The following is a 25,901-nucleotide window of genomic DNA, read 5'->3' on the forward strand; positions in this document are numbered from 1 at the left end:
CCAGGGCAACCTTGGAAGTGCACCAGACTTGGGCAGAAGGCGGCTCCTGCTTCTGGTTGTGCCCAGTCACCCGCAGCCCTGGCCGGCACCTGATGAGCCCCAGGGCTCGCCGCGGACGCTGTGATGACCGAGGGCTCGACTGCTCTGTGGACCGTCCTCTCCGGTACCCCAGACTTCCAGCAAGTCTCACTTAGGAGGCACCTCAGCATCTTCACCATCTGGTGAGTCAAAGCTGTGCCCTTTTCAAAGTCTGTTTCTTTAAATCCTTTAGCATATTTATAAGCGCTCTTAAACTTTCTATCTGCTGATTGAAGCATCTGGGCCACCACTGGGTCCGTTTCTAGGGTCCATTTTACCTCTGGCCAAGGGTCACATTTTCCTGCTTAGGGTATAGAATACTTTTGTTTGGGCAGGTGGTCACACAGGCACAGGCAGATCAGCTTGTGCCTATTGTGGATTAATTTTCGGTTTTATTAGGATGGGTTTAGAATTGCTTTTAGAGTAGAGTTACTCTCTTTTCTCAAGTTTATTTATTTATTTTGAGAGAGAGAGAGAGAGGGTATAAGCCAGGTGGGGGGGGCGGGGGGGGGGAGACAGGGAGAGAGAATCCCAAGCAGGCTCCACGCTGTCAGCACAGAGTCTGATGTGGGGCTGGAACTCACAGACCGTGAGATTGTCACCCTAGCTGAGGTTGGACGCTTCACGGACTGAGCCACTCAGGCGCCCCCAGAGAAGTCTTACTCTTAAGGCATGTCTTTCATCGAATTGTTGGGTTGCTCCCTAAGGTCTTCACATCCTGCTGGTTTGAACTCTGATGCCCCTGGCACGGCGTGACCCCCAGTAGTGGCCTTCTGCCATGCAGCCTCGTGGAGTCTAGCCCTGCGTATGTGCGGCACGATAGAAGGATAGGTCTACTCAGCCACGGCTGGACCCCAAACTCTGAATTGAGGTTTTGAGTCCAGCAATTAAATATTTCTAGAAAGTCTATCTGGCAAGTATATCTGTTTAATCCCAATGTCCTGTGTTGTTGTGAAACTCATTTTGGTGACTTCAGCTTGTTTCCTAGGGAGCCCTGGTGCATTCTGGGTTCAGTTCCAACGTCTGATTTGTTGGGGTCTAATTTGCGGTCTCTGTCGCTTCTCACAGTGGCTGGCCGTGTCTGGGTTTGCCTGCCTTTAAGAGGTTATGACTGTAATCCAGGAGAGTCCTGTTGGTTTCTTCTTTCAGCCGGTGTGTGTCCCTGGGTGGGTACAGGGGTCTCAGGACCCTTCAGGGCCTGCCTGAAGGTGTTAGCCCAGAGGAGGGGGCCTTGGATTCAGGTTCGCCTCCTGCCTGCTGTTCCAAGGTTCCAAATGCTCACCTGCTGCCAGTACAGAACTCTGGCCTCAGGCCAATCCTGCCCCTTCACAAAGCCTGCAGGCTCCCTCCTCTTCAGGTTCCAGGCACCTGCGAAGTCTGCTGCCCTGGCTGGTTGTTCCTGGTTGTCACCTATGTTCTGGGTTATTTCTAATTCTTCACTCTGGCTACTTGAGGGGCAGGTCTTGGTGTTCTAAAAATTTATGTTTACCTTTTTTTTTTTTGAAGGGAAAAATCCCTGGAGATGAGAAATGCTTGTGCGTGTTGTATCTGGTGGTCTAGTATTGTGGAAGAGACATTTGCCTCTGACCTTTTGGGGAACAAAAATACACGTATTAATTTTATAATCGGGAGAAGAACAAAGAAGTCAACAGCTATCTGTATCTGAATTAGTAATGTACATATTTATGCGGTAAATAATCACTATGAGAAATTATTGGTATAATCTGTTTTGCATTCTCAGGTTGCCTAATTTATTTCTCGAGTCCAAACACTGGCTAAAGGATACTTTCGGCAGACTGAATCTTTGTAAGTTTTGGAAAAACACATTTAAGTTGACAAATGAAGACTGACATTTTGCTATGCTTTAATAGGCTGAACACCAAGCAAATCTTTTTCCTTTATTTGTTCATTTTGCAATAAGTCTTGACATCACCTTCTCCTCTTTCTTAAATTTGCTTACTTAGCAGGGCACAATGCAGTTTTGATGTACAATCTGATTTCAAAAGAATCTTTGAGACAGCTAATCTGTACACTCACTGTAATAAAATATTACAGCACAAACGGTATATAAGATACTCACTTTCTTGAGAACCTCTTAGCACCAACGAGCAATGACATTAAAAAAGTATAGATTTTCAGAGTGTTGTGTATGGGTCTTTTTTTTTTTTTTTTTGTAGATTTTCCAGCTTGAATCTTTAACTCTTATAGCACCCAGAGCTTGCAGAGTAAAGCCTTCTATGCCACAGACTGGAAGTATCTTTATTCATTGCCTTCCATTCCTAAACTCATTTTATCTCCGTTTGAAATCTGCTAGTAGACTGATCTTACTTTCAAGCTGCTCGCTTCATCCTTGAAAATACACGATAGAAAATGTCATACTGAATTAGACTAAGAGCCAAGTTCAATTCTTGGTCTCTTATGGCAAACATCACTAAAATACGTTTTGTGAGAGAGCACGGCTGCGATCTTCGGCTTTTTAGGTCTACTGACTGATTTCCACGGTCGGCCCTTATCAACGAGTCCCTTTCCCATTCCCACCATCCAAGCTGAAATCATGCGATGTTCCATAAATTCACAATCATCATTAGACTCTCATTTTTCTAACAACCATCTCTGTCTACTTCAAGAAGTAACTTACCTAACTCTGGATTTGGTGAATAAATCCCCCCAAATCCTGACCTTCATGGTTTATTCCGACTTTTTCTGGACTGAGAAGCTAAGTTTTAAAAAATGTGCTTTTCTGGACAAAATAAACAAAAACATGGTAGAAACACCAAAACAGTCCAATAACAACTCATTAAATATATGAGCGTATGGTCCCCATCATTTAATAGACCTGTGGCCCCATCCTCACAGGTGACCATTGTTCAGTTCTGTATGGGGACTTCCCGATATATTCTAAGTATGGAGGTTAAATATATTCTTTTGGACACACCTTTCCCCCACTCCTTCTTGAAACTGTATAAAATGGCAGAGAAGCATAGCTTTCTTTCTCAAGGACAAGAGAGTACAGGCACACAATTTTCAAATCTCGGAAACAGATGGTAATTAACTTCTGGACCAAAGAGAACTTAAAAGATTGCAACATAGAGACCCCTGAAACAGTCAGGTTGACACTGCAGAGTTCCAGAAAGGCTTCAGAATGGAAGGATCCAGAAACCTCTGAAGCTGGCACTGTAAATGGGATTGACTGCAATTCTGTTTATAAAGCATTTTGATCTCAAGCTCCCTCCTGTACCAATCCCCTCTCCCCTCACACACCAGGAGAAACCTCTTCAGAGGTCAAACCATGGGTATTCCATGTACAGAGAGACTAGTACATTTGAAGGAAAGGGTATTAAATAAAGCACTCCTTCCTTTACACAACTCAGAACAAAAGAGCAGCTAGGCTTTGCACTGACAGGCAGAAGAAATTGGACCAGAGAGAAAGACCCATCAATACTGAAAAGTCAAGGTCATACGAAGTGACTCAGCCAGAAAAGCAATAAGTGAGACTCACCAGTCAAAAGTTAATTCCATATACACAGAGCTTGTAATTTGTTTTAAAATATGAACATATAGCAAAAGATGACCAGATATTTGAGAAAAGCCCCACATATGAGACACCCAAAACACAAACAGAAAAAAAAAAAGAGTCAATGAAGAGAAGAAAACTTAAAAGAAACGAAAATAATCAGAGAGGATAAATGCTACTAAATAAACAAAGTAAGAACAGGAGGTAAATTTGAAGAACAAGTTTAAAAAATAGGACGGAATAAGTAAAAAGCTCAAGAGAATGGACAGTAAGGAGGTTCTCAAAAAATCTCAAGAAATCTTTTAAAAGGTGACAATAGAAAGACAAAAAGATTAACAGTAAGAAGGAGTAAAGGAAAATTCCAGACAGAATGTAGGGGACTGAGTATCAAGGAACAGAAATTCCAGAGAGACTGGACAGAGAAAATAAGGAGGGGACAAAGTTCTCGAAGAAATTATTGCTTTGTTATTATTATTTTTGCAGAACTGAATTAAGATTTTAGATTGAAAGAACTGTGGAGTGCCCAGCACATCAGTGAGCAATGATCTTTACCAAGTTAGATCAGTGTGAAATTTCAGAACAGTAGGGACAAAAAGATTCTATTAACTTCGAGAGGGGGGAGGGGGAAGAGAGAGAGAAAAGACCAAACAGGTCAGGAATCAGAATGATATGTGATTTCCTGAGAAAATTATTGAAAGCTGGAGGACAATAGGGCAATGCTTTCAATGTTCTCAGGGAAAAGATGTGCCACCCTAGATTCCTATCCCTGGACGACCTGTCACCACGCAGGAGGTAGAGTAAACGCATTTTTAGGCATACGAGATCTCAAACATTTATCGTGCAGCCTTTCTCAGGAAGTAATGGAGGATTGTGTTCCACTCCAAAATATGAACATTAAAGGAAGACCAGGGATATGGAGAAGGTAAAATAGAATCTTCGAGACAGAAAAGGGAAATCCTACAATGTTCTGCATCAGGACTGGAAACAACCACTGTGGAAGGAACAATAAGATGGGGAGTCCCAGGAGGCATTTCTAACATTATAATTAAGAACTTACATATTACCTGATGTGTTGCAAAGTATTAACAACATATGTTTATTCTGGAGAGGAGTTACGGGCATGATTAATGATGGGTCGGCACATGAGAAGTATATAAAGAATGAAGCAAACTGAAAAGGAGAAAATTTTAACTCTATAAGAAGATGTAGAAGAAAGGAAATATAATAATTGATGATGCTGTAATAATTGATTTAACTGAAGTTATGCTTTACATATACTAAAAGGATGGGGGAAGGGAAATGTGTGTCTTAGAGGGGGATTGTATGAGACAGCCAAATCCCCACCTTCCTTTGTAGGAAGTCAACAGTTAGTAATCTAAAAAATGAAATCAATCAAGAAATATCAGTATAACATATTAACCTGAAATAGGAAGGGAGACACCAAAAGAAACTGCTACAAGATTGGAAAGTGACAGCCTCTGAGAAGCAGAAATGAGGGTTGATGGGGAGAGAGATGCTGGTTGTTATTCAACCCTCGAGAGTTGAGTTTTAGAAATATGTATATATATCGTCCATCTATATTATATAAATATATATTATCCATATGATATTTATTATATATATATGGAAAAAGTTTATCCTTTCCAGACTTTTATAACAAGGTTTTTATTTCCTCTAAGCATTGTATCTGTATCTATAGATACATTAAAATGTAATTCTATGCAATGAAATTATGCTGCGAACAGAAACAGTATATTGTAGACTCCTCCGTACTTTGCTGTGCTCTTATAAAATACCTTGCAGATCATCTCTGTCAGTATCAGCATGAGCAGCGGACTTCATTCTTTTTCACAGTTACATGCAATTTCATTGTAAAGATGTATTTGGTGACATGCAAACTTGTGAATGTGTGTGTTGGGACAGTACAATCCCAGAAGTAAAATTCTAGGTCAGAACTCGGAGGCATGACTCTATATTGCCCTCTGAAGATGCTGCACTCAAATTTCTAGCCTCACCAGCAACTGCTACACACGCTTAACCAACACTGCGTATTCCAAACCATTCCATCTCCTCCATCTGGTATGGGAAAGGATGTATTGCCATTATTGATTTAACTTGAATTTCTTTAAATTTATTTTCCTAAAAACTGTCTATTCAATCCCAATTGAAAAGTCTGTCCTCATTCCAATCCCTTCTCCAGTCTCTTCTTACTTCTCTATTCCATTTCTCATAATTGTTTGTCCTTCTCTTCCTTTATGACACTGGAAAAACTTTATCTATTCCAGAAAACTTTTATAGTAAGGTTTAAAAAAATTTAATGTTTATTTATATTTGAGAGAGAGAGAGAGAGAGAAAGAGAGAGAGAGAGAGAGAGAGAGTGTGAGCTGGGGAAGGGCAGAGAGCGGGGTGGGGGGGTGGGGGAGACACAGAATCCGAAGCAGGTCCACGGAGCCCTATGCGGGGCTTGAACTCACAAACTGAAAGATCATGACCTGAGCTGAAGTTGGACGCCTAACCGACTGAGCCACCCAGGCGCCCCTAAAATAAGGTTTTCATTTCCTCTAAGCATTGTACATTTATGTGCTGACAGTCACAATTATAGATACAATCCTTGGTTTTCAAGATGCGTGCCAAAAATACTGATCGCGACCTAATGATAATCACAAAGATATAAAGAGAATTCTTTGTGCTGATGTTCATCATATGGTATTTCACGGAATATAAGATGTGACTGATTGCAGGACACACAATTATTTCATGAACTACTAAAAAGTAACAATGCTGCCAATTAAGAGAAAAAAAACCCCACAATGCTTTCTTAACACTTACAATTTTTATTTTATACTTTGTGAATATTATACAATTCATATTTTTACATCTATGGAAGTAAAAGCACTATGTAAAACTGTTAACATATTATAGGCTATACAACATCAGGTAGAGTGTATTTTGAAAACTAGTAAATCTCTAGGAGCTGTCTTCGTAAAACAATGCCTACAAAATGCCAACATCGGTAAAACGGGGGCTGCTGTAGTGTTGGCTTAAGGATTTTAAGCCACTTAAACAATCAGTTCTGTAAAGCAAAATTCATACTCCATTAAGTCACCATGAAAAACCTTCTGAAAAACTTTTTAGTACCCATGACTATAATTCTATAATGTATGAATTCCTATTATACACTTTGAGAAGCTTTATGGCTCTGTGATTTATTTACACCTATTAAAATGTTGATAAGATTAATCTCACTGGCATGTATTACCATACCAGAGGGACTAAGATCAATGTTGGTTTGGTAACCAACAAAAATTTTCAAAGTTTGAAGAAAGACATTAATCCACAGATTAATATGTACAAACAAAAAACTAAGTTTCTTGATTCAAGGGCAGGTACATTTATTTTAAGATACTATAAGAAATGTACAACAGGTTGCTTTACAATTATATTTTATCATAAGAACAATGAACTGGATAAATTAAATGAACTTCTTAATATGAAATGATACCGAGAAAACAGCATAAACTTTTTACCATGTAGGCTTTCTGTAGAGTACGATACTAAAATTTATGTATAGTTTCATGTTTCTAAAGAATAATTTGTAGATGGAAATACTGAGAATAACGGCATACATGTATTTCATATGTTACTATTAAAGCATTAAAAATTTTTAATGGATGTAAACAACAATCCAGTGACATATTTTTACCTCCCAATTTATAGATGATAAAGTTCAAGGGTAATAATATATAATCACTGTAATTTATTACTTTTTCATTTTAATTTATCAGAATATTTTATTTATTCCCTTTTTAATATTATGTTGCAGCCTTATAAATATTCATTTATACTGATAAAAAATAAAGCCTGCATATGTAGTGTGCCTTGGGAGAGTGACAGAATTATAAAGAATTTTAATGAGCTAATTCATTTTTAAATCTATACTGACAGAAGTGTTCTAAATAGCAATTTCTCCATGTGTGCAAGATAATATAACTTTTAGTCAAAGATGAAAGTAACTTGCATGTCTTCAATTATTTTGGATAGCAAATAATTACTATTGAGAACGTTCAGTGTAAGGTAGAATAGACCTTGGACATGTTAAATGAGTGGGTTGGCATTTTCATTTAGTCAATCAACTGAGTCAACCTTCAAAGCAGGTGAAATTAAATGATTATACTGCATGGAATCTTCAAATCCATGAATCATATATATTTCTATATCAATGTAATAAATAATGCCAGATAAAGAATGTACAAAGTTTAACAAATACATAGCCAATGCTAATCACAACATTTTCTTGGAAATAACAGTACTTTTATAAATAGGCGGATGCAGAACTACCAATTTCACATTTATGACTTACAAAAACAAAGTCTGTATTTCCTATTTTCATATGCAAAAGCAAGGTGATAGCTGGAGTGTGTGCAATTTACATTAAATACATCTTAGAAAAGAAGATAAATGAACTTACCTTCCACATACAATATACAAGTATATTAACTTCGTTGTTCTATTTTTGTACAGTATCCTTTTATAAACTATACGTTCTAACTGAACAAACTTCCATTAAATGCTATCAAATTATTTTCTCCATGTGAAAACCTAATTTTGTTTCTCTCTAGAAAGTTTTTCTTTTCTCTTTAAGTCTTTTGACTTAATGAATTTGAAATATCATTTTGAAAGAATTTACTTGTTATTCATTATGACCAGCTGTTTGACATCGCTTTTGCACGTGGTCCTTTTGCAAGAAACAAAATCTTAACTTCTACCAAATACAGACATCACTCGTGTACATCTTACATCCGCACCGTGCAACACTCCCGCACAGCAAGTCACATGGCTGCAAGACATCACTGTGACTGGCGTTGCCGACACATGCCATCTGCTGTCAGGAGCAGCGGCGTGCTAAAGGCGGTCACGACAAGGACAGTAGTTGCTGTAGCCACCACGGTTTCTACCATGAAGATGTGACTTTTTTGGAGAAAAAAAAATCTGCATTTGAAATTGCTTTACCGCACACATAAAAGAGTATCAGACATTCTGATGACTTTGGCCAATAAACGAAAACTTTTAAAAACTTTTACATGATTCACACAGTATATGTAAAGTACTTTTAAAAGTTAAAAGTACATTGTAAACCATCATATTATATTTATATAGTAGCTTAATTTCTATTTGTTTTTCAAAATTATTTTAATGTAATTAAAAACCTGGTAATAATGGGGATTCATCAACAATTCTAAGGGCCTAAGATAAATCTCAAGTAATACTCATTTTTCTGAAAATAAGTTCACAGTCTAAAACCAAAGAAAATATGTTGTTGCTATTAATTTTTAAGTGATCTAGATTCCAGGAGTCATATATTATTTTGAAATCAGGTAAATTTCTAATAAATAAAAAGTATTTAAAATACATTCTTACATAGTCATTGGAAGTATCTATATACTTCTGAAAGGAATGAAAAAGTACAGAGTTCAGTAAATCAATGCAAAAGCTCAACTTGATAACACATAACATTTACAGTTAGTGAGAAGATGCATATCATCTGTCTTATGTTCAAGAAGTCAATCAAGAAAAACTATATTTAGTGTTTCTTCTTTTCCTTCATTTCTACATGCTGTGATCTGAGACCTGCTTTTACTCTGAAATTTTTGCTTCTTGGATCATCATATAGATAATAATCCTTTAAACTTTGCTTTAGAAGTACCTAATGAGAAAAAATATTAGCAATATTTATTTACGATGAAACCAAAAGGTGATGACATTAATCAACTATTATTACGATAATAATGTGAAACAGTAAGGCACATAATAAAAACACTCGACAATATAAGATTCAAAGACTTAACATAAGATATTTCCTTTAACTTAAAATTTCAGTATTTTGCTAAGTAACTTGGCTAACCGAAAGGTCTAGAATAAAGATAGTCATTTTTATCCAGGGTTCCATGTACTACTTACTACACAGGATTAGTAGTGTCAGCGTGACTATTTTGGGTTGGTGGGGAACACTACCTACACGAACAAAGGGTACGGTCCTACTTGTTTTTTGTTTTAATGTTAGTGAAGTTTCTTTTTTTTTTTTTTTCAACGTTTATTTATTTTTGGGACAGAGAGAGACAGAGCATGAACGGGGGAGGGGCAGAGAGAGAGGGAGACACAGAATCGGAAACAGGCTCCAGGCTCCGAGCCGTCAGCCCAGAGCCTGACGCGGGGCTCGAACTCACGGACCGCGAGATCGTGACCTGGCTGAAGTCGGACGCTCAACCGACTGCGCCACCCAGGCGCCCCATGTTAGTGAGTTTCTAAGGCAGTGGAAACTTCCTTAAAATAGAGAGGAGGGAGACCTGACTTCTTTTGCTAGCTCAACAGTTACCACCGTAAATAAATAAGCCTAGTTGCCATTGAACATGTTAGAGCCAAAATGAGTTTCCCAAATGAGTTCCATAAAAAAAAAAAAAAAAAAAAAAAAAAAAAGAAAGCTTTGAAAGCTTTGTAAAATGGTGAACACTTGGTTTTCTCTTGGAAAGACACATAAATAGTGGCATATTAAGATCTGATAAGTTCTAAGGGGGAAGAAACCTACTGTATCATGTTAATTAGGATACTTCTCAAACTTAATTGATTGACTAAGTAGATTTTTGTTGTTTTTTTAGAGTAATACGCATTGATATCCTATGGAACCACTTTGGGAAATATTGCTATAGACAAATACAAATGTTTCAGGCTTGAGGGAAACAGCGAGAATGTATATTGACAAGCGTATATAAACAAACAAAACTGTTACTGATGAGACCTAACTAATAAGAAATCACAATAAACCAAAATTTTGTAGCTACAATAGCACACTTTTAAAAGAAAAAAAGGAAAAGTAAACCTCTCATTCTGGAGATCAGCAACAAATAGGAGTTACTTCTTTGGGTCGACACAAACGGAACGAATCTCGGGCATCTTCCTCAACTACGGCACTCGATGGTGATGGTTAGTTAACAGTAAGTAACACGGCTATGCCATGAGACAGAATGAGGCTCAAATCCTAGCTGGCCACTTACCAGCAAGTTATCTTGGGCAAATTACTCACTATGTCTTTATTTTCTCTGCTGTCACATGGAGTATCTAGCCATGAGGATTAAATGAGATACTACATGTACGAGAATACCTATTAGAGGACCAGACGCCTAAAATAATTCTAAAAAAGTCAGCTGCTATTATTACAGCAGATGTTTGGACATGGTCCTATAAAATAGTTAACTAATATTCCCTTAGACGCTAATGGTCCCAGAGCATAAAAATCCTATTTGGATTCATACTGTATCTGCTCACATACAAAATTGCAGGCTTAACAGAAAATTTTTCATTCAAGACATCCAAGAGAATTCCAGTCAGATGAGTATTTATTCTAGTTCCTTTTTGGATCACAGTGTAATAGTTGTAAATTCATGCTTTGTCATAATGATTAATTCTTAAATTACTGGTCTAAAATAAAATCATTAGAAGTGTAATTCCTCAACTGAAATAATGGGCTAAAATACAAAAATAAGTTCTAAGTCTATTTCTTTCAGCTATTTCCTAAGTGTCATAATAGAAAAATAAATTATGATTCTTTGTTTCTGAACAAATTTAGACAAACAGGGAAGCTACATACTTATCTGCTGTGAAGTTCCTTCTTTAGACAGGATTTGAAAGTGGGATACTTCTGAACTGTTTTATAACCCTGCGGAACAGAGGATTACCAGTATGTAAATGTACATAAAATATTATGGGGCCACAGGTATGCAATAAATAAATAAAGCAAAAATAAAAACATATAACATTTAAGAGATAAACACAGTATCAGAGATTTGTAGCATAGTTTATATTTTAATCTGCTTCTGCTACTCTAAAATTTTTGAGGAAAAATAAATGATTTTCAGTGTATATCCTTTCAGGTATTTGTGACCTCAGTTGGAAGTGTTAACAGCTCACCACTAGGTGGCAGTTAAGTACACAGTATCTTTACCAATTTTAAAAAATCATTAAAAATCTTTAAAAACATTGTTTAAGATGAATCTCGATTTTTTTATATATAACTTTTTCTCTTTTTAGATGTACAACATTTAGGGGTATTCTTACCAAAGACAGAAGATTGAACATTCTGGCTGTTAATAGAAAAAAATTTTTTTTTTTTTACCTTCCGTTTGTGGCACATCCACAAACATGTTAAATGTGCAAACACTTGTTGATTCATGCTATATTTCATTACTTAAACCATGTTTCTGAGAAAAAAAATCACTACAGTTCTAGTAATTTTCAGTAGAAGATGTTAACAGGAAAAAAATATTTCAACAGACAAAACAAAGGTGTTCAGTGTATTTTCCATTTAAAAAGTACTGAATATGCAGTGACCGAAGAGCCTCAAATTGCCTAGTGGAAATCTGCATCGTACAAAATGCTATGTCTTTGTCTAGTACCAAGTCTGAAGTGCCTGTGTGCAGCCTGAATTAATCAAAAAATATTTGACATTTCTCCCCACAAACGGAGAGGAACGTATTAACTGGATATGAAAGTAAGTTACTAAAATTCAAACTGATTTATATTTTCAAAAAGCATTAACTTTAATCATCTCAAAGTGTTTTTGAAAATAGGTATGACCTTATGTATTTTCTTTTCAAATATGACATTTCATGTTTCTATCCTTAAAAATCTGTATAAATTGTTTCTGAAACGGAGATGAGTTTTTTCTTTCAGTTTTTAAAAAGGATATCAATAGGCTTCAAATTTATTTTACCCGGAATCCTCTATGGAGTCTGTCTTTCATAATTCCAATAAATTCTTTATAACTTAATTGATCATCTTTGTCAACGTCAAAAATCTTGAAGACTGTGTTCACTAAATGTGGTGAAAGTTTGAGGCCAGTAGCTACATAGACGGCACGCTTAAATTCATCTGGATAAATGTTACAGAAAAGGAGGAAACAGTTAATATTATTTTTATAATATGCGTTAACTACCAGAAAGGTTATAAAAGAAGTTTTTCTGACCATGGGTCATGACTTTATGTAGCACACGACTTTTCATTAATCATGCTATCTTTTAGGGAACAGAGAATTTATGTGGTTTGAATTAAAAAGGCCAAGCAGTAGCTGTATCTTGGGTTAATAATGCATTCATATTTGATGATGTTTAATGAACACCCACTATCAGTGATAGACGTACTAGAAATTAAGCTGAATAAGTTACCAAGAAACCTACAGTTCAGACAAATGACGAGACACCTGTCCAAATAACCATTACACAGGACCACACAAATGTTAACAAAGTGTATGAGAACTTGGACATGAGTGACTACTTCTGTCTGTAGTGTGGAGTCGTAAGGAAAGGAAAGAGAAGAGCAGTGATTAGGAAAGGCTGCAGTTTGTATGTGAGCTGAACCCTGAGGGATGGATGAATTCTGCTTGTGGAGATGAGGGAAATGGCAGAGGAGGGGACAAGAATGAACACAGGCGTGGGGGGAAAGAGCAGAGTCTCGGGCACGCAGGGAGGGCAACAAGTGGTCTGGTCCGGACAGAGCCCAGGGGACACGCAGAAGCTGGAGCAGCTCTGCACAGGGACTCTGAGGTGAGGAGCCTGGACAGCCTTCAACAGGCAAGTGTGGGACGGAGGAGTTTACACAGCAGGCGTGTCGTAGAAGGGATCACGTCTTAGAGAGATCACTCTGTGAGCTGTCTAGGAAACATCAGAGAGGAAGGTGGATAATGGCAGGAATACCACAGGGTTGGCTACCGCAATGGTCCTTCTGAGAGGTAAACACCTGAAAGTAAGTGCTAGCAGCAACAGTAAACAAAGAGAGACGGATTCCGAGCACCTGCCAGGGCACACGTTTGATTGCTTTCATTCCTAGTTCCATACAGTAAAAGAGCAACTTTCCATTCTGAACCAGGTAAGCAGATGCTGACTTTTTTTTCCTCTCAAGGTTGACTAGGGGGTTCATCATGGCAGTAACTGCCGGTCTGTGAAAGCAGGGCTCCCAAAGTTTTGGTTTTCAAACACAAAAGTAGTTGAGCTGAGATGTCTTTTTTGAACATCTGCACTAGACAAGGGTGAAATAGGACAAATTCTCAGGTTTCTCTAACTCAGCGAGTACATGAATGAAGCTAGGTGAGGGATTCAGTATCTATGTTTTGGGGGGAGAGAGAATTTATGAGCATTTAGGGACTACAGTTTGGCTTCTCCCCAGAACTTGGTAATAGAAAAACAAGACTGTCCTCTGAGATTTAAACTTGGGAATTAGCACTTATTAGATTATGGCAGACACAGGTAGAATTACCTCAAAGACGTAAGTGGCAAGTCCTCATATGGCAAGAATAGTAAACAAAAGACACATTAGGGAAGTGAAACTGGTCCCAGCTACAGAATCTTAGAAAACGGACTAGACTCGTTAGTTTGTCTATAAGGAAAGAATGAAGCTGATCCTGAGGACGACAGCATTCTGAATTCTATGACAGTGTATTTCTTTGTAAATTAAGCAAAATCAACATACAATTTTATATGTGATTCTTAAAACTTGATTAACGTAAGTCCACAGCAAAGGGGGGGGGCTCTGTTGGCAAAATTCAGGCTTCTTGATCAGCAGGGACTGAGCAAAAGATTAGAAATACAAACATCACCCTGTGATGACGTTTGAGCGTGGCCAGTTGGCTCTTCCATAGGTGCACACGCACTCCTCAATGCTACCAGCGGCCATGAGGTTTCTTCCTCTTTGAATCTTTACAAGCATCATTAAGTCTTCTCTATAAGATGAAATGAAGGCCAATAATAAATTTAATGGAAAAATTTAGCATATTTCCCTAAACTCTGCTGGAAAACAGATTTCCCATCAAAGTATATATCACTTTCAGGTGACTTGATGGCTAATATGAAATACTTTATTAATTTGTTATCAAAGCTCCTAGAAACAAGATAGGATCATTATTTTTTGCCTCTAAGTACTGAAAGACGATTACTTACCTTGCCCTATAGAGCGACTTGCAAAGTTATACATATTCAGGGCTATTGCAAAGTCTTCTAAGTTGTTCAGAAACTGGAAAAATGACCTGAATTCATCAAATGTGATGCCCTATATTGGGAGAATACATGGAAATATATTTAGTATTGCCAAATTTATTAAAATAAGCATCTGTACTTACTAGACATAAATAGATTAGGCACTTGCCATATCTCATGTAGGTAAACATTTCCAGGGCACATTCTGAAGCCTCCTTCCTCAAATGGAATGTAAAATTCACTCAGATTTATTTCCACTGCACAGGGTTGCTACCATTAGCATGACAGGTGAAAATATTTTTAAAACACTGTCATATCTGTACAAAGTTTCAAAAATGATACAATAAAAATGAATAAAACTTTTACAACCACTTTGGAGACCTCTCTGGTTGTTTCTTATAAAGGTAAACAAACAGCTACTATATAATCTAGCCATTCCATCCCTAGGTGTTTGCCTAGGAGAAACGAAAACACACGTCTCCACAAAGAGTTACACACAAATATTCACAGCAGCCTTATTCATAATGTCCTAAAGCTGGAAATACCCCAGATGACAGGTGAATGCATACACAAGTAGTGGTCTAACAGTACCAAAGGGCCCAGCTATGGCTTGGCAACACGGATGAAGCTCAAGTGAAAGAAGCCAGACACGAGACCCCACATGCGATACAATTTCAATATACGAAATTCTAGAACAGACGAGAGTTATGTAAAGTGACGGCAAGTAGATCAGTGGCTGCTGAGGGGCTGTGGAAGGGCAGGTGGACAGGGAATGGGCACAACGCAACACTGAACTTTTTTCAGGTGACAGAAGTGTCCTAGGACTCTGGTTTCTAGTCTAGCATGAAAGAAACTTGGAAGCAGCCACTCTGTCCTAACAAGTAAAAAGCTGAATAAACAGAGGAAAAAAAACCCAACAAGCTTCAATTTTGGAAAACTGTATTTTAGGCCTAAGTTTTTTAAACCCTAAGAGTAAGTATGATGATTAAGAAGAAAAACACGAGAGGAAAACCACCCCTAAAACACCAGTTTCTCCTGTACACATATTCCTTAAATATAACTCAGCATTTGGCCATTAACGTCTGTAACAATGACAATGCGAAAATCAAAATGTTGAACAGGCCAGAGGCAGGGTACTTTCACTTGTTTCTGCCACGATAACTCTGCCAGGACAGCACGAGGAGGCCCCGTGAGTGCACACTTACAGTTCTGGGCCCACGGAGAGGACTCCGGAACGTCATTTCCATAAACTGCAAAGACTACCACTGCTACCAGCTCAACGCACCATGTATCTCAGACAATGTACATCTGGCCATGAAGAGCTACATTTAAATTATTATGTTCTCAGCAAAACTAATATAATTGACAAAATAAACAGAAAAAGGGCATAGGGCTAAGAACTTAGGCTTAACAATTTCTCACCTTAACATACGTGAAAAGGGAAAGGGAAACTAACAAGGCAGCATTGGAAAGGCAGGGAAAGAACCAGAAAAGTCTACGTTCATATAAGCCAATTACTGATTAAATGATTATCAGAATCATATTCATTATCTATTTTATTATCAAAATAATAATACCAATTTTTGGTATACATTATTTCCACTTCACCTGCAATGCTTTTTACCTGCAAGGAGAATTCTCACTATTCTTTTCTCTTCACTATTTTCTCTTCCTCTTTCCTTATATTCATTTATGGCCACTCCAACCCTGGATTTTGTTTTGTGACCTGATCCCAATTGCCATGTTTTCCAGGAAGGGCTGTTTGAATCAATTAGGGGGAGTGAGCCAGAAGGGGTTTGTCTTGATGTGGAGAGCTTGTTGCCAGGGAAACCGGTCACTGTTCTGGTTCTATATCAGTTTATGCTGTGGCCAGCTGCCACAGCAATTTTTAAGCAAAGTGTAAACAAAAATGTCAATTCTTTTAGGGAGCATAAGATTAAAAAGCAAATCGAGGTATGACAGAATACAATGTTCACCATCTGAATCTTTACATTTTTCAGAAGAGTGATGTCATGTTTCAGAAAGATAGGTCAGATTCAACACCATATAATTATTCTTCTGTGTAGATTAAATTCTTTGTGTTTGGAAATAGAGAATCATAAACTTGAAGAACAGGGAATTCATTCTGATAATTTAAAGCACTCCATTTTTAACAGCAGTGAGGGAATGATAGTGTCAGGAGGTAGAGTCATTTCTTCTTCCTCTCACCACCAGAATCACTTTATAATGAACCATTTGGACTTGAAAGGAAAACGTCCTAACTGTGAGAAGTGGAATGAAAAGAAGTATCTTACATTGTAGCAAAAATAACATGATGATAATAACGGAAAAATTTAAAGCATCAAAAGGACATGAGCTGAGAATCAAGAAATAAACCCAAATACCTACGATAGAATGATTTTCAATATGAGTGCCAAGGCCATTTATTGTAGAAAGAACCTCTTTCTTTTTAACATCTTTTTAACAAATGGGGCTGGGACAATTGTTTATTTACACTAAAGGAAAGAAGTTGAACTCTTATTTCACTTTATAGACAAAAGTGAACTCAAAATGGGTCAAAGACCTAAATTTAATAGCTAAAATTATAAAAATCTTACAAAAAAACAGAAACAAAAACTTCATAACTTTGGAACTGACAATGGTTTCTTCCTCTTGTTTTTGTTTTTTTTTTTTTTTTTTACATCAATATATTCTTTATTTTCAAAGAGGAAGAGCTGTTGTATTTTCTTCCTGGTAATAGTTTCTTAATATGACACCCAAAGTATGAGCAACAAAAGGAAAACAGACAAATGAGACGTTGTCAAAAGTAAACATTTTTTGTGCATTTTAAAGGATACTATCAAGGAAAGTAAAAAGACAACACACAAAATGGGAGAAAAAACTGTCAAATCACGTATCTGACAGGATTCTAGTATCCAGAACATATAAAGAACTCTTAAAAATCAATAACATAAATGGGAATGCAAGCTGGTGCAGCCACTCTGGAAAACAGTATGGAGGTTCCTCAAAAAACTAAAAATAGACTACCCTATGACCCAGAAATTACACTACCAGGTATTTATCCAAGGGATACAGGTGTGCTGTTTCAAAGGGACACATGTACCCTCATGTTTATAGCAGCACTATCAACAATAGCTAACGTATGGAAAGAGCCCAAATGTCTACTGATGGATGAATGGACAAAGAAGATGTGGTATATATACACAATGGAGTATTACTCGGCAATCATATAGAATGAAATCTTGCCATTTGCAACTACGTGGATGGAACTGGAGGGTATTATGCTAAGTGAAATTAGTCAGTCAGAGAAAGACAAATATCAAATGACTTCACTCATATGAGGACTTTAAGTGACAAAACAGATGAACACAAGGGAAGGGAAACAAAAATAATATAAAAACAGGGAGGGGGACAAAACAGAAGAGATTCATAAATATGGAGAACAAACTGAGGATTACTGGAGGGGGTGTGGGAGAGGGAATGGGCTAAATGGGTAAGGGCCATTAAGGGATCTACTCCTGAAATCATTGTTGCACGAGATGCTAACTAATTTGGATGTAAATTTAAAAAATGAAGAAAATAAAAAATAAAAGTAAAAAAAAATCAGTAACATAAAGACAACACGATTAAAAAATAGGCAAAAGACTTGAATAGATATTTTTCCAAAGAAGATAGACAAATGGCCAACAAACACAGGAAAAGATGCTCAACATCATTATTCACTGGGGAAATGCATATTGAAACACAATGATACCACTGCACATCCACTAGGATAGCTAAAATTAAAAAGGCAAGCAATAACAAGTGTTACTGTGGAGAAAAATGTAGAAACATTAGAAACTTCAGACATTATTAATGAGATTATAAGATGCTGTGGCTACTGTGGAAAACAGTTTGGTAGTTCCTTAAAATGTTAAAAATTAAGGATGCCATGTGACCCAGCTATTTACCCTGAAGTATGTATCTAATTCTCTGACAGTTCAAAACACATGTCCACATGAAAAAATTGTATACGAATATTCATAACAGCATTATTTGAATAGTCAAACTGGAAACAACTCAGAAACAATTCACCAACTGACAAACAGAGGAAATGTGATATATCTATATAATAGAGTAGTATTTGGCAATAAAAAGGAATGAAGCGCCATTATTTGCTAAAATATGGATGAACTTTGAAAAAGTTATGCTAAGTTAAAGAAGCAGACATAATGGATTACAAATTATATGACTGCACTTTTATGAATATCCATTATAGATAAATTCATAGAAACAAAGCAGATTAGTGGTTGCCCTGGGCTAGGGCGAGGTGAACTGAGGAGTGACTGCTTAATGGGTTATGGGGTTTCTGTTTAAGATGATGAAAAAGTTCTGGAACTAGTACTAATGATGATTGTATAACATTGTGAACAGAATGTCTCCAAATTTTACTCTTTAAAATAGTTAAAAGGGAGAAATGGTAAATTTTATGTTATGTGTCTTTTATAATAAAAATTTACATATACTATTGAAATGTGTCATTCAGGATGTGAACAAGCATGTGTAAGTCCATTTGGATGGAACTGTGGCAAGGCCTCAGTGAACAAAACCGAGAGAATTGATAAGACATAATTCAATCAAGAGACAAACTAGAAAATGCTGTAGATCTCAAGCTGCAGTGTGATTACACTGGTTGTACTGGCAGATACCATGCTCTATGTGCAGCCATGATGGAGCTCCCAGTGTGTGCACCTGTTTATCTTTGGTTGAGGTACATAAGCGTGAAATAATTATTAGAAGACTAGGACGAGACTGGGGGGAGTCATGCCATGGAAAATGGCAGGGTAGGGTGCTTAAAAAATTGGTCCCTCCAGCCATTAGTTGGGAAAGACTGTCAGGATTAACTTTTTTCAAACTCTGGAATCTAATCCATAGTTTATAGCAAGGAGGGGACTGGTTAATGAAGAGAAGGGTAGCTGGAATTCAGGGAGAGAGCACTGTGGTGTTTCTGTCCACTGAACTACCATTTTTATCTTTCGGTGCTGTGGGATAGTGCTGATGTTCCCGGCATGGCTTCCTGGTGCCAGAGGGCTACTATGGTATGTGATTATTAAATGTTGTGTTATTTAATATAAAATGTATTGGTAATTAAAATGTTGTTATTAAAATGTTACCACATGTGATTTGACCTGTATGGTGGTTCTCTGAGGGACTAGTGAAGAGGCTGACTTTTGTTTTGCCCCTCCCTCCTGGGCTTTCCTGGGGACAGTGACATCTATCAAAAGATTTAAAGACATGCACACTCTGTGCCTGCCTGACACAAGGGGTGACAGATGGGACAGGTGGCAGACAGAATCCAAAAACTTGACAAAGGGAAGGCTGAGGAGAATGGTATTAGAATAGGGGCTAACAGGGACACTGTAGATACCTGGGAAATTAAACGTAACCAGGAACTGCCACATGCTTTGAAGATACCTATGGATGTTAAGTTACCACCTCTTGCAGATCTGTGGGCTTTGTGGAGGCAGGAGATGAAGGCAAAGGAAGAGGCTTCGGTAGCCTGGGTCAGTGCAGGAGGAATGCTCCAGCTCAGAGCTAAGTTGCAAAGAGAACACTCTAGGTTTTTCTTCCTGGCTCTGGGATGTAAGGATCTCTGTCAGTTCTCTGGCTAATCACTTAGATAACAGAACAGTCTTCAGTGACTATACATGACAAGAAATGCACTTTCCCCCATTTATTTAGTGACTTCGCCAAGCTATTTTGCGTATACAGCTGTAGGGGAGAGTTTGGTTTTTCAGAGTTAACACAGTATAATATTCAAAATGGTTAGGTTTTAGCAAAAAATTACAATGCACACAAAGAATTAGGAAAATATGGCCTATTCATCAGGAAAATACATCAACAGAAACCACCCCTGAAGAAGTCCAATCATTGGACTAAGTAGACAAAGACTCTGAATCAACTAAAATACACTCAAAAGAGCTAAAGGAAACTACGGATAAAGAACTAAAGGAAATCAGGAAAACTACCTATGAACAAATTGAGAATATCAAGATAGAAATTGTAAAAAGGAACCAAATAAAAATTCTGGAGCTGAAAAGTACTATAACTGAAAACACAAAGTTGAGTAGGTATTCAGCAATAGATTTAAATACGCAAAATAGAGAATCTGCAAACTTGAAGATAGAATAGTTAAAGAAAAAAAAATGAGGAAAATTAACAGAACCTAAGGAACCTGGGGACACTATCAAGTGTACCAATACCCAAATTATGGGACTTCCAGAAATAAAAGGGGAGAAGACAGCAGAAAGAACAGTTTTACAAATAATGATTGAAAACCTCAAAAATTTGATGTAAGACCTAAGTCTACACGTTCAAGAAGTTTATGAACTTGAAGCAGGAAGAACTGAAAAGATCCATACCAAGACACATACTCAAACTGTCAAAAGACAAAGGCCATCTTGAAAGCAGCAGGAGAGAAGTGATTCTTCATAGAGAAGGGATCCTCAATAAGACTAACAGCTGATTTCTCATCAGAAACCATGAGGCCAAAGGTAAGTAGGACAGTTCAAGTGTTAAAAGAAAAACATCCAACCATTCTGTATGTGGCAGAATTCTGTATGTGGCAGAGCTATCCTTCAGAAATGATTAAGATGTTCTCAGGTAAACAACATGTGGCAAAACTATCCTTGAAAAATGAAGAAAGTAAGACATTCTCAGATAAAACTCAAGGGGGTTCGTTACTAGCAGATCTATCCTACAAGAAATGCAAAAGGGAGTCACTGAGGCTGAAAAGAAAGGAAACCAGAATCTAACTCAAAGCTATATGAAGAAATAAAGAATTCTATTTAGGGTGAAGGTAATGGTAATTACATAGATACTGCTTCATACTCGCTGGGATGGCTATAACTAAAAATTTATATATATATATACATATATATATACACACATATATATATATAAATGTCTATGGACAAATGAATGGATAAACAAACAGTATACATACAATGGAGCATAATTCAGCCATAACAAGGAATGGAGTACTGATACAAGTTACTACATGCGTGAACCTCAAAAATATGATGAAAGAAGCCAACCATGTAAGGTCACATATTGCATGATTCTATTTATATGAAATAGTCACAATAAGTAAATCCACTGAGACAGGAAATTGACAATGATTACTAAAGGCTGGAGAGGAATGACATAATTTGGAGGTCTATACACTAATGACTACACCCCTAAATGCTAGAGTCACATATCCAACTGCATACATAACTTCTTCATTGAGATATCTCATAGGAATCTCAAACTTAAATTGTCCAAAATGAAACCATTAATTCTTTCCTAAAACCCCAAACTTGAAGTCTTGCTTAGCTCAGTAAATGGTACCGCTGTTTCACAATGTGTTTCAGGCCCAAACCCTAGGAATTCTTGATTCTTCTTTTTCCTTCACATTGAAATCTAATCCAGCAGCGAGTTCTATCAGCTCTCCTCTTTAAATGATCCAATTTCTCACCACCTTTCCCTACATTCACCCTGGTCCATGCCATGCTCATCTCTTACCTGCACTCCTATAACAATATCCTAACTTGCCTCTTCCTTTCAAAGCTGGGCCAGCTGAAGTGTACTCTGAATATACCAGCCATGATGATCTTTTGAAGGAGGAATCAGATCATATGTGGCCCATGAGTCACACCATATTTAGGTGTCACAGCAGACAGTGAATGCATGCTGAATAAATACCTGACGGATGAATGCACACAGGCCTATGTTCTAAAGCAAGGCTACCAAACTTTTCCTAGAGTAGACCAGAGGGGAAGTATTTTTATTTGTTTAGGAATATAGTCTTTGCTGCAACTACTCAACTCTACTATTAGGGCGCAAAAGCATTCACAGACGATACACTCAAAGAATGAGTGTGGCTATGTTCCAGTAAAATATTATTTCTGAAAACAGAGGAGGTAGGTAGTTTGCTGACTCCTGTTTCAAATTTTAATAACGTAGTAGTGTCCCATCACTCTTACAATCACCATTAGAATAAAATCTAAATTCCTCGAAGACCTAACCCATCTCAGTCTCTCCATCTCCTACTACTTTTCCTATGCCCTTACTTTACCCTATTTTGCAATTTCTCAAATAAACTCAGCTTTTTCGGTGCCCACACCTTTGGGATTTGCTGTTTCCTCTGCCTCTTTGCATAGGTCATTCCTCACAGTCTTTCCTCAAAAGCTACCTCTTCAAAAAAACCTTTCCCCAACAGTCCATCTCCTTTTCCAGTCCTCATGACTTTTGTTTAACATCTATCATTCTCTGGAAATAAATCATTTATTTATTTTTTGTCTACTTGTTTATTGTGTCTCTCCACTAAGAGGTATTTCCATGAGAAGGATTTTGCTGATCTTGTCAACTTTATCTACAGTAGCTAGAATAAGGTCTCATAAATGGTTGATGCCCAATATCTGCTAGATACATGGATGAAAATTAAAGTATTTTAGAAATGTCAAGTGCTATCCAAGTAGCAGTACCTGTTATTCTTTTGGAAGGAAATGGATGAGAAATGAGAGGAAGGGAAAGATATAAGTAGGGTGTGGGAGGAGTATCATTGGCTTACACTCTTGGGTTTGATTCCCTGAACAAGTGTCTAAGTATCTGAGAAGACTCGGCTTCACTTTTTCTAAAAGAAAAAATGTCAATATCTGGAAGTCTGTTCTAAGGATTGATGACGTAATATCAAACCAAACAAACATCAGGAGAATTGATGCTGGTTCATTTGCCAAATTTTCTTTCTTTTTTTTTTTTTAACTGTAATGATTTGTAAAACTAAGATACTTCTATCAATTTTAAGTTTTCAGAAACTGAATTTAGCCTAAAGGAAAACTTTTTATTTTCAGATAATTTTTTGATGTATAAGTTGCAAAAACAGTATAAGAATTCCCATACACTCTTTACCCTGGAACTGAACTTTTTGAGTTACAGATTGCTGTTTCCATTTGGTAAAAGACAAAGAAAAGCAGATTCATTAAAGCTCTAAATATTCTAGCAGCTTGACAAAGTAGTACAATTTCCGATATTTATTTTTAGGGATCTGGGTATCAACTGGAAAAAATTCAGTTTATCATACAAAACAGATAAAAGTCCTCTAAGAGATTATGTAAACTAATGGCCAAATGCATCAAGCCTTTTTTTCTCATTCCATAGGAGACCTGGAGAATTGTTAGCACTGTCACAGTGTAGCCACTTTAAACAAAGTCAAACTATTTGCAAGTTTTTCTTGGATAGATTAACTTGATCCTTCTATAAACACAAATAGAAGGCAATATATCCAAAACATCTCATGCTTGAAGGGGTACTTGTAACACCAGTTCCATTTGGTTGCAATGATGCATTCAAATACCACTAGATAATGCGACTGCTCAGAATTGCTGACAACACATTTGCTGCTAAACAAATAGACAATCAGTTGTCCCAGGTTCTTAACCATTCGTGCCATCCATACTCTTTGAAAACCTCACTTCACTTCCTGATAAGATCCCTCACTCATCAAAGGCTGTCTTCAAATGACCTTTTTTAAAGGATATTATGGAATTAAGTGTTACTGAAATGATGTCGATATAAACTGTTTTATATGAGGTGATGTTGATGTGGTAGTCAAAGCATATAGCTCAGTAGAATTCTCTTCAAAAATGATATTCATAATTTGACTTACACAACTGCTAATAATCTTAAAGGTTTTCAGCATTTCTAAGAAAGACATGGATATTGACCCAGAATTTTACATTAATCAAATTTTGAAAATTAGCCAGAGCACTTAGGGCACTGAGGAAAAAAGAATGAAATATATCCGAAACATCTATTAATCCATAGCAGAGAAAAAGAATTAAGAAAAGGACAATATACTTTATAGACCTATATAATTACAAGATAGTATCATATGTAACAAAATAGATATGGGTGATTAGATACCTTTTCTTCAGGTATACTGTAACGCACATTTTCCAGAAATACTGATGTATTTTCCACATTTGTATATCGTAAAAGAATATGAGCAAAATCTTCTTCACTGATAGTGTTCATCCCATTAGAGTAGGAAAGGAATTCTATTTCTAGAACTTCTGTTTGTAGGTTATCCATGAATCTATGACAAAATATATAAAGAATGAATACGATAAATGAAGAGTGATGGTGGGGGCTTTGGCTTCCCCATCTGTGAAATGGGGATAACACAAAGACCTTGCAGGGGAGCAATGAGACTTTCGAGAGTTACTGTGCAGTGCCAGGCGATTACTACATTGACACTATATCCAGGTTTACTAATGTGGTTCACTGAGACTAAGGAGTTGGGGAGATACCTTCGCAGGAATATACAGGACATAATCAATCCAGATATCCAGGCATTTCTTATCATTCAGCCACTTCCTATTACACTTACCAAGATAACCACTAGTATGCTGGTACTGATGGAAGTGCGTATTTGTTATAGAGATATATTCAGTTAAGATGAAAGCAGCCAAGAGGTGAGTATTTCTGCACCAGATCGTTCCTAGAGACCTTTCTGGCTTCAGCATGTTAACATTTTTCAATACAAATATAAAGGTAAGCTCACCTATAAAAATCTTCAAAGTTGAGCTCGGCTTTTCCTTTCTTTCCAAAAAAGTGCACAAGAAGTGTAGTATCTGTTACCAAACTTGTAATGTCATCAGCACGCTTAAAAAAAATCACAATTTAAAGGTTAGCTGCAATAAACAGAGTAGGGATACCCAACATCCCTCAAAGAATTTTATCACCATATACATACCAAGAACATACAAACATTAACATTAGAATGAAAAGCATAAGGGTGCATTAATAAATGCCATTATAGGCAAAATGAAGTTCAATATTTGAAAACAGAAATATGACTGAAATTGATCTTTATCCTCAAAAAATTTTAAAGATTAGGATTATATTTTAAGGAGTTTTCAAACTCAAAGTATACATATAGGTTATCTATATTTTAAATTATCTAAGATAGCTGAAATCCTTTACTAATCACCTAAATGTTTTCTCACTATATAAGTCATTTAGTTTGGATTTTCCTAATCAACCCAAAAAATCAATGTTTTTTAAGGATGTCAAAGGAGGTAAATTCTTCAGATGTACGGAACATGGGGCTGACAAAAGAACTGTCAGAAGCTTCACAAAATAGATTCCTTTAAGCATCACATTTTCCTTTTGTATTCCACATTTATGATACTTTAAATTGAAGATACTATATTTTGAAACTATTACTTTGGAAATTACACCATCTATAATTTTGTTTAAAAGTCTTA

The 25,901-nt window shown here is 36.8% G+C and overlaps 1 protein-coding gene across 5 annotated transcripts in view; it reads right to left on the reverse strand.

Moving 5' to 3' along the window:
* Positions 1–6,403: 6,403 nt before the first annotated feature.
* Positions 6,404–25,901, reverse strand: part of MICU3 (mitochondrial calcium uptake 3) — a 112,846-nt gene continuing 93,348 nt past the window's right edge. For 3 of the 5 annotated variants that reach the window (XM_086702863.1, XM_086702862.1, XM_025932959.2), the window contains 6 exons: positions 25,196–25,296; positions 24,556–24,727; positions 14,575–14,683; positions 12,357–12,514; positions 11,235–11,303; positions 6,404–9,296 (listed from right to left, as the gene is read on the reverse strand). In XM_086702863.1, coding sequence (XP_086558989.1) covers positions 11,235–11,303; positions 12,357–12,514; positions 14,575–14,683; positions 24,556–24,727; positions 25,196–25,296 — 609 coding nt within the window. In that variant the 3' untranslated portion in view covers positions 6,404–9,296. Of the gene's footprint in view, positions 9,297–11,234; positions 11,304–12,356; positions 12,515–14,574; positions 14,684–16,754; positions 20,226–24,555; positions 24,728–25,195; positions 25,297–25,901 lie in introns of those variants that run through there. The other 2 variants (XR_015249648.1, XM_086702864.1) reach the window with 2 other exon arrangements.

Source organism: Puma concolor, chromosome B1 (assembly GCF_028749965.1).
Source record: "Puma concolor isolate L17-30 chromosome B1, mPumCon1.1.hap2, whole genome shotgun sequence".
In the NCBI taxonomy this organism is placed as follows: domain Eukaryota; kingdom Metazoa; phylum Chordata; class Mammalia; order Carnivora; family Felidae; genus Puma; species Puma concolor.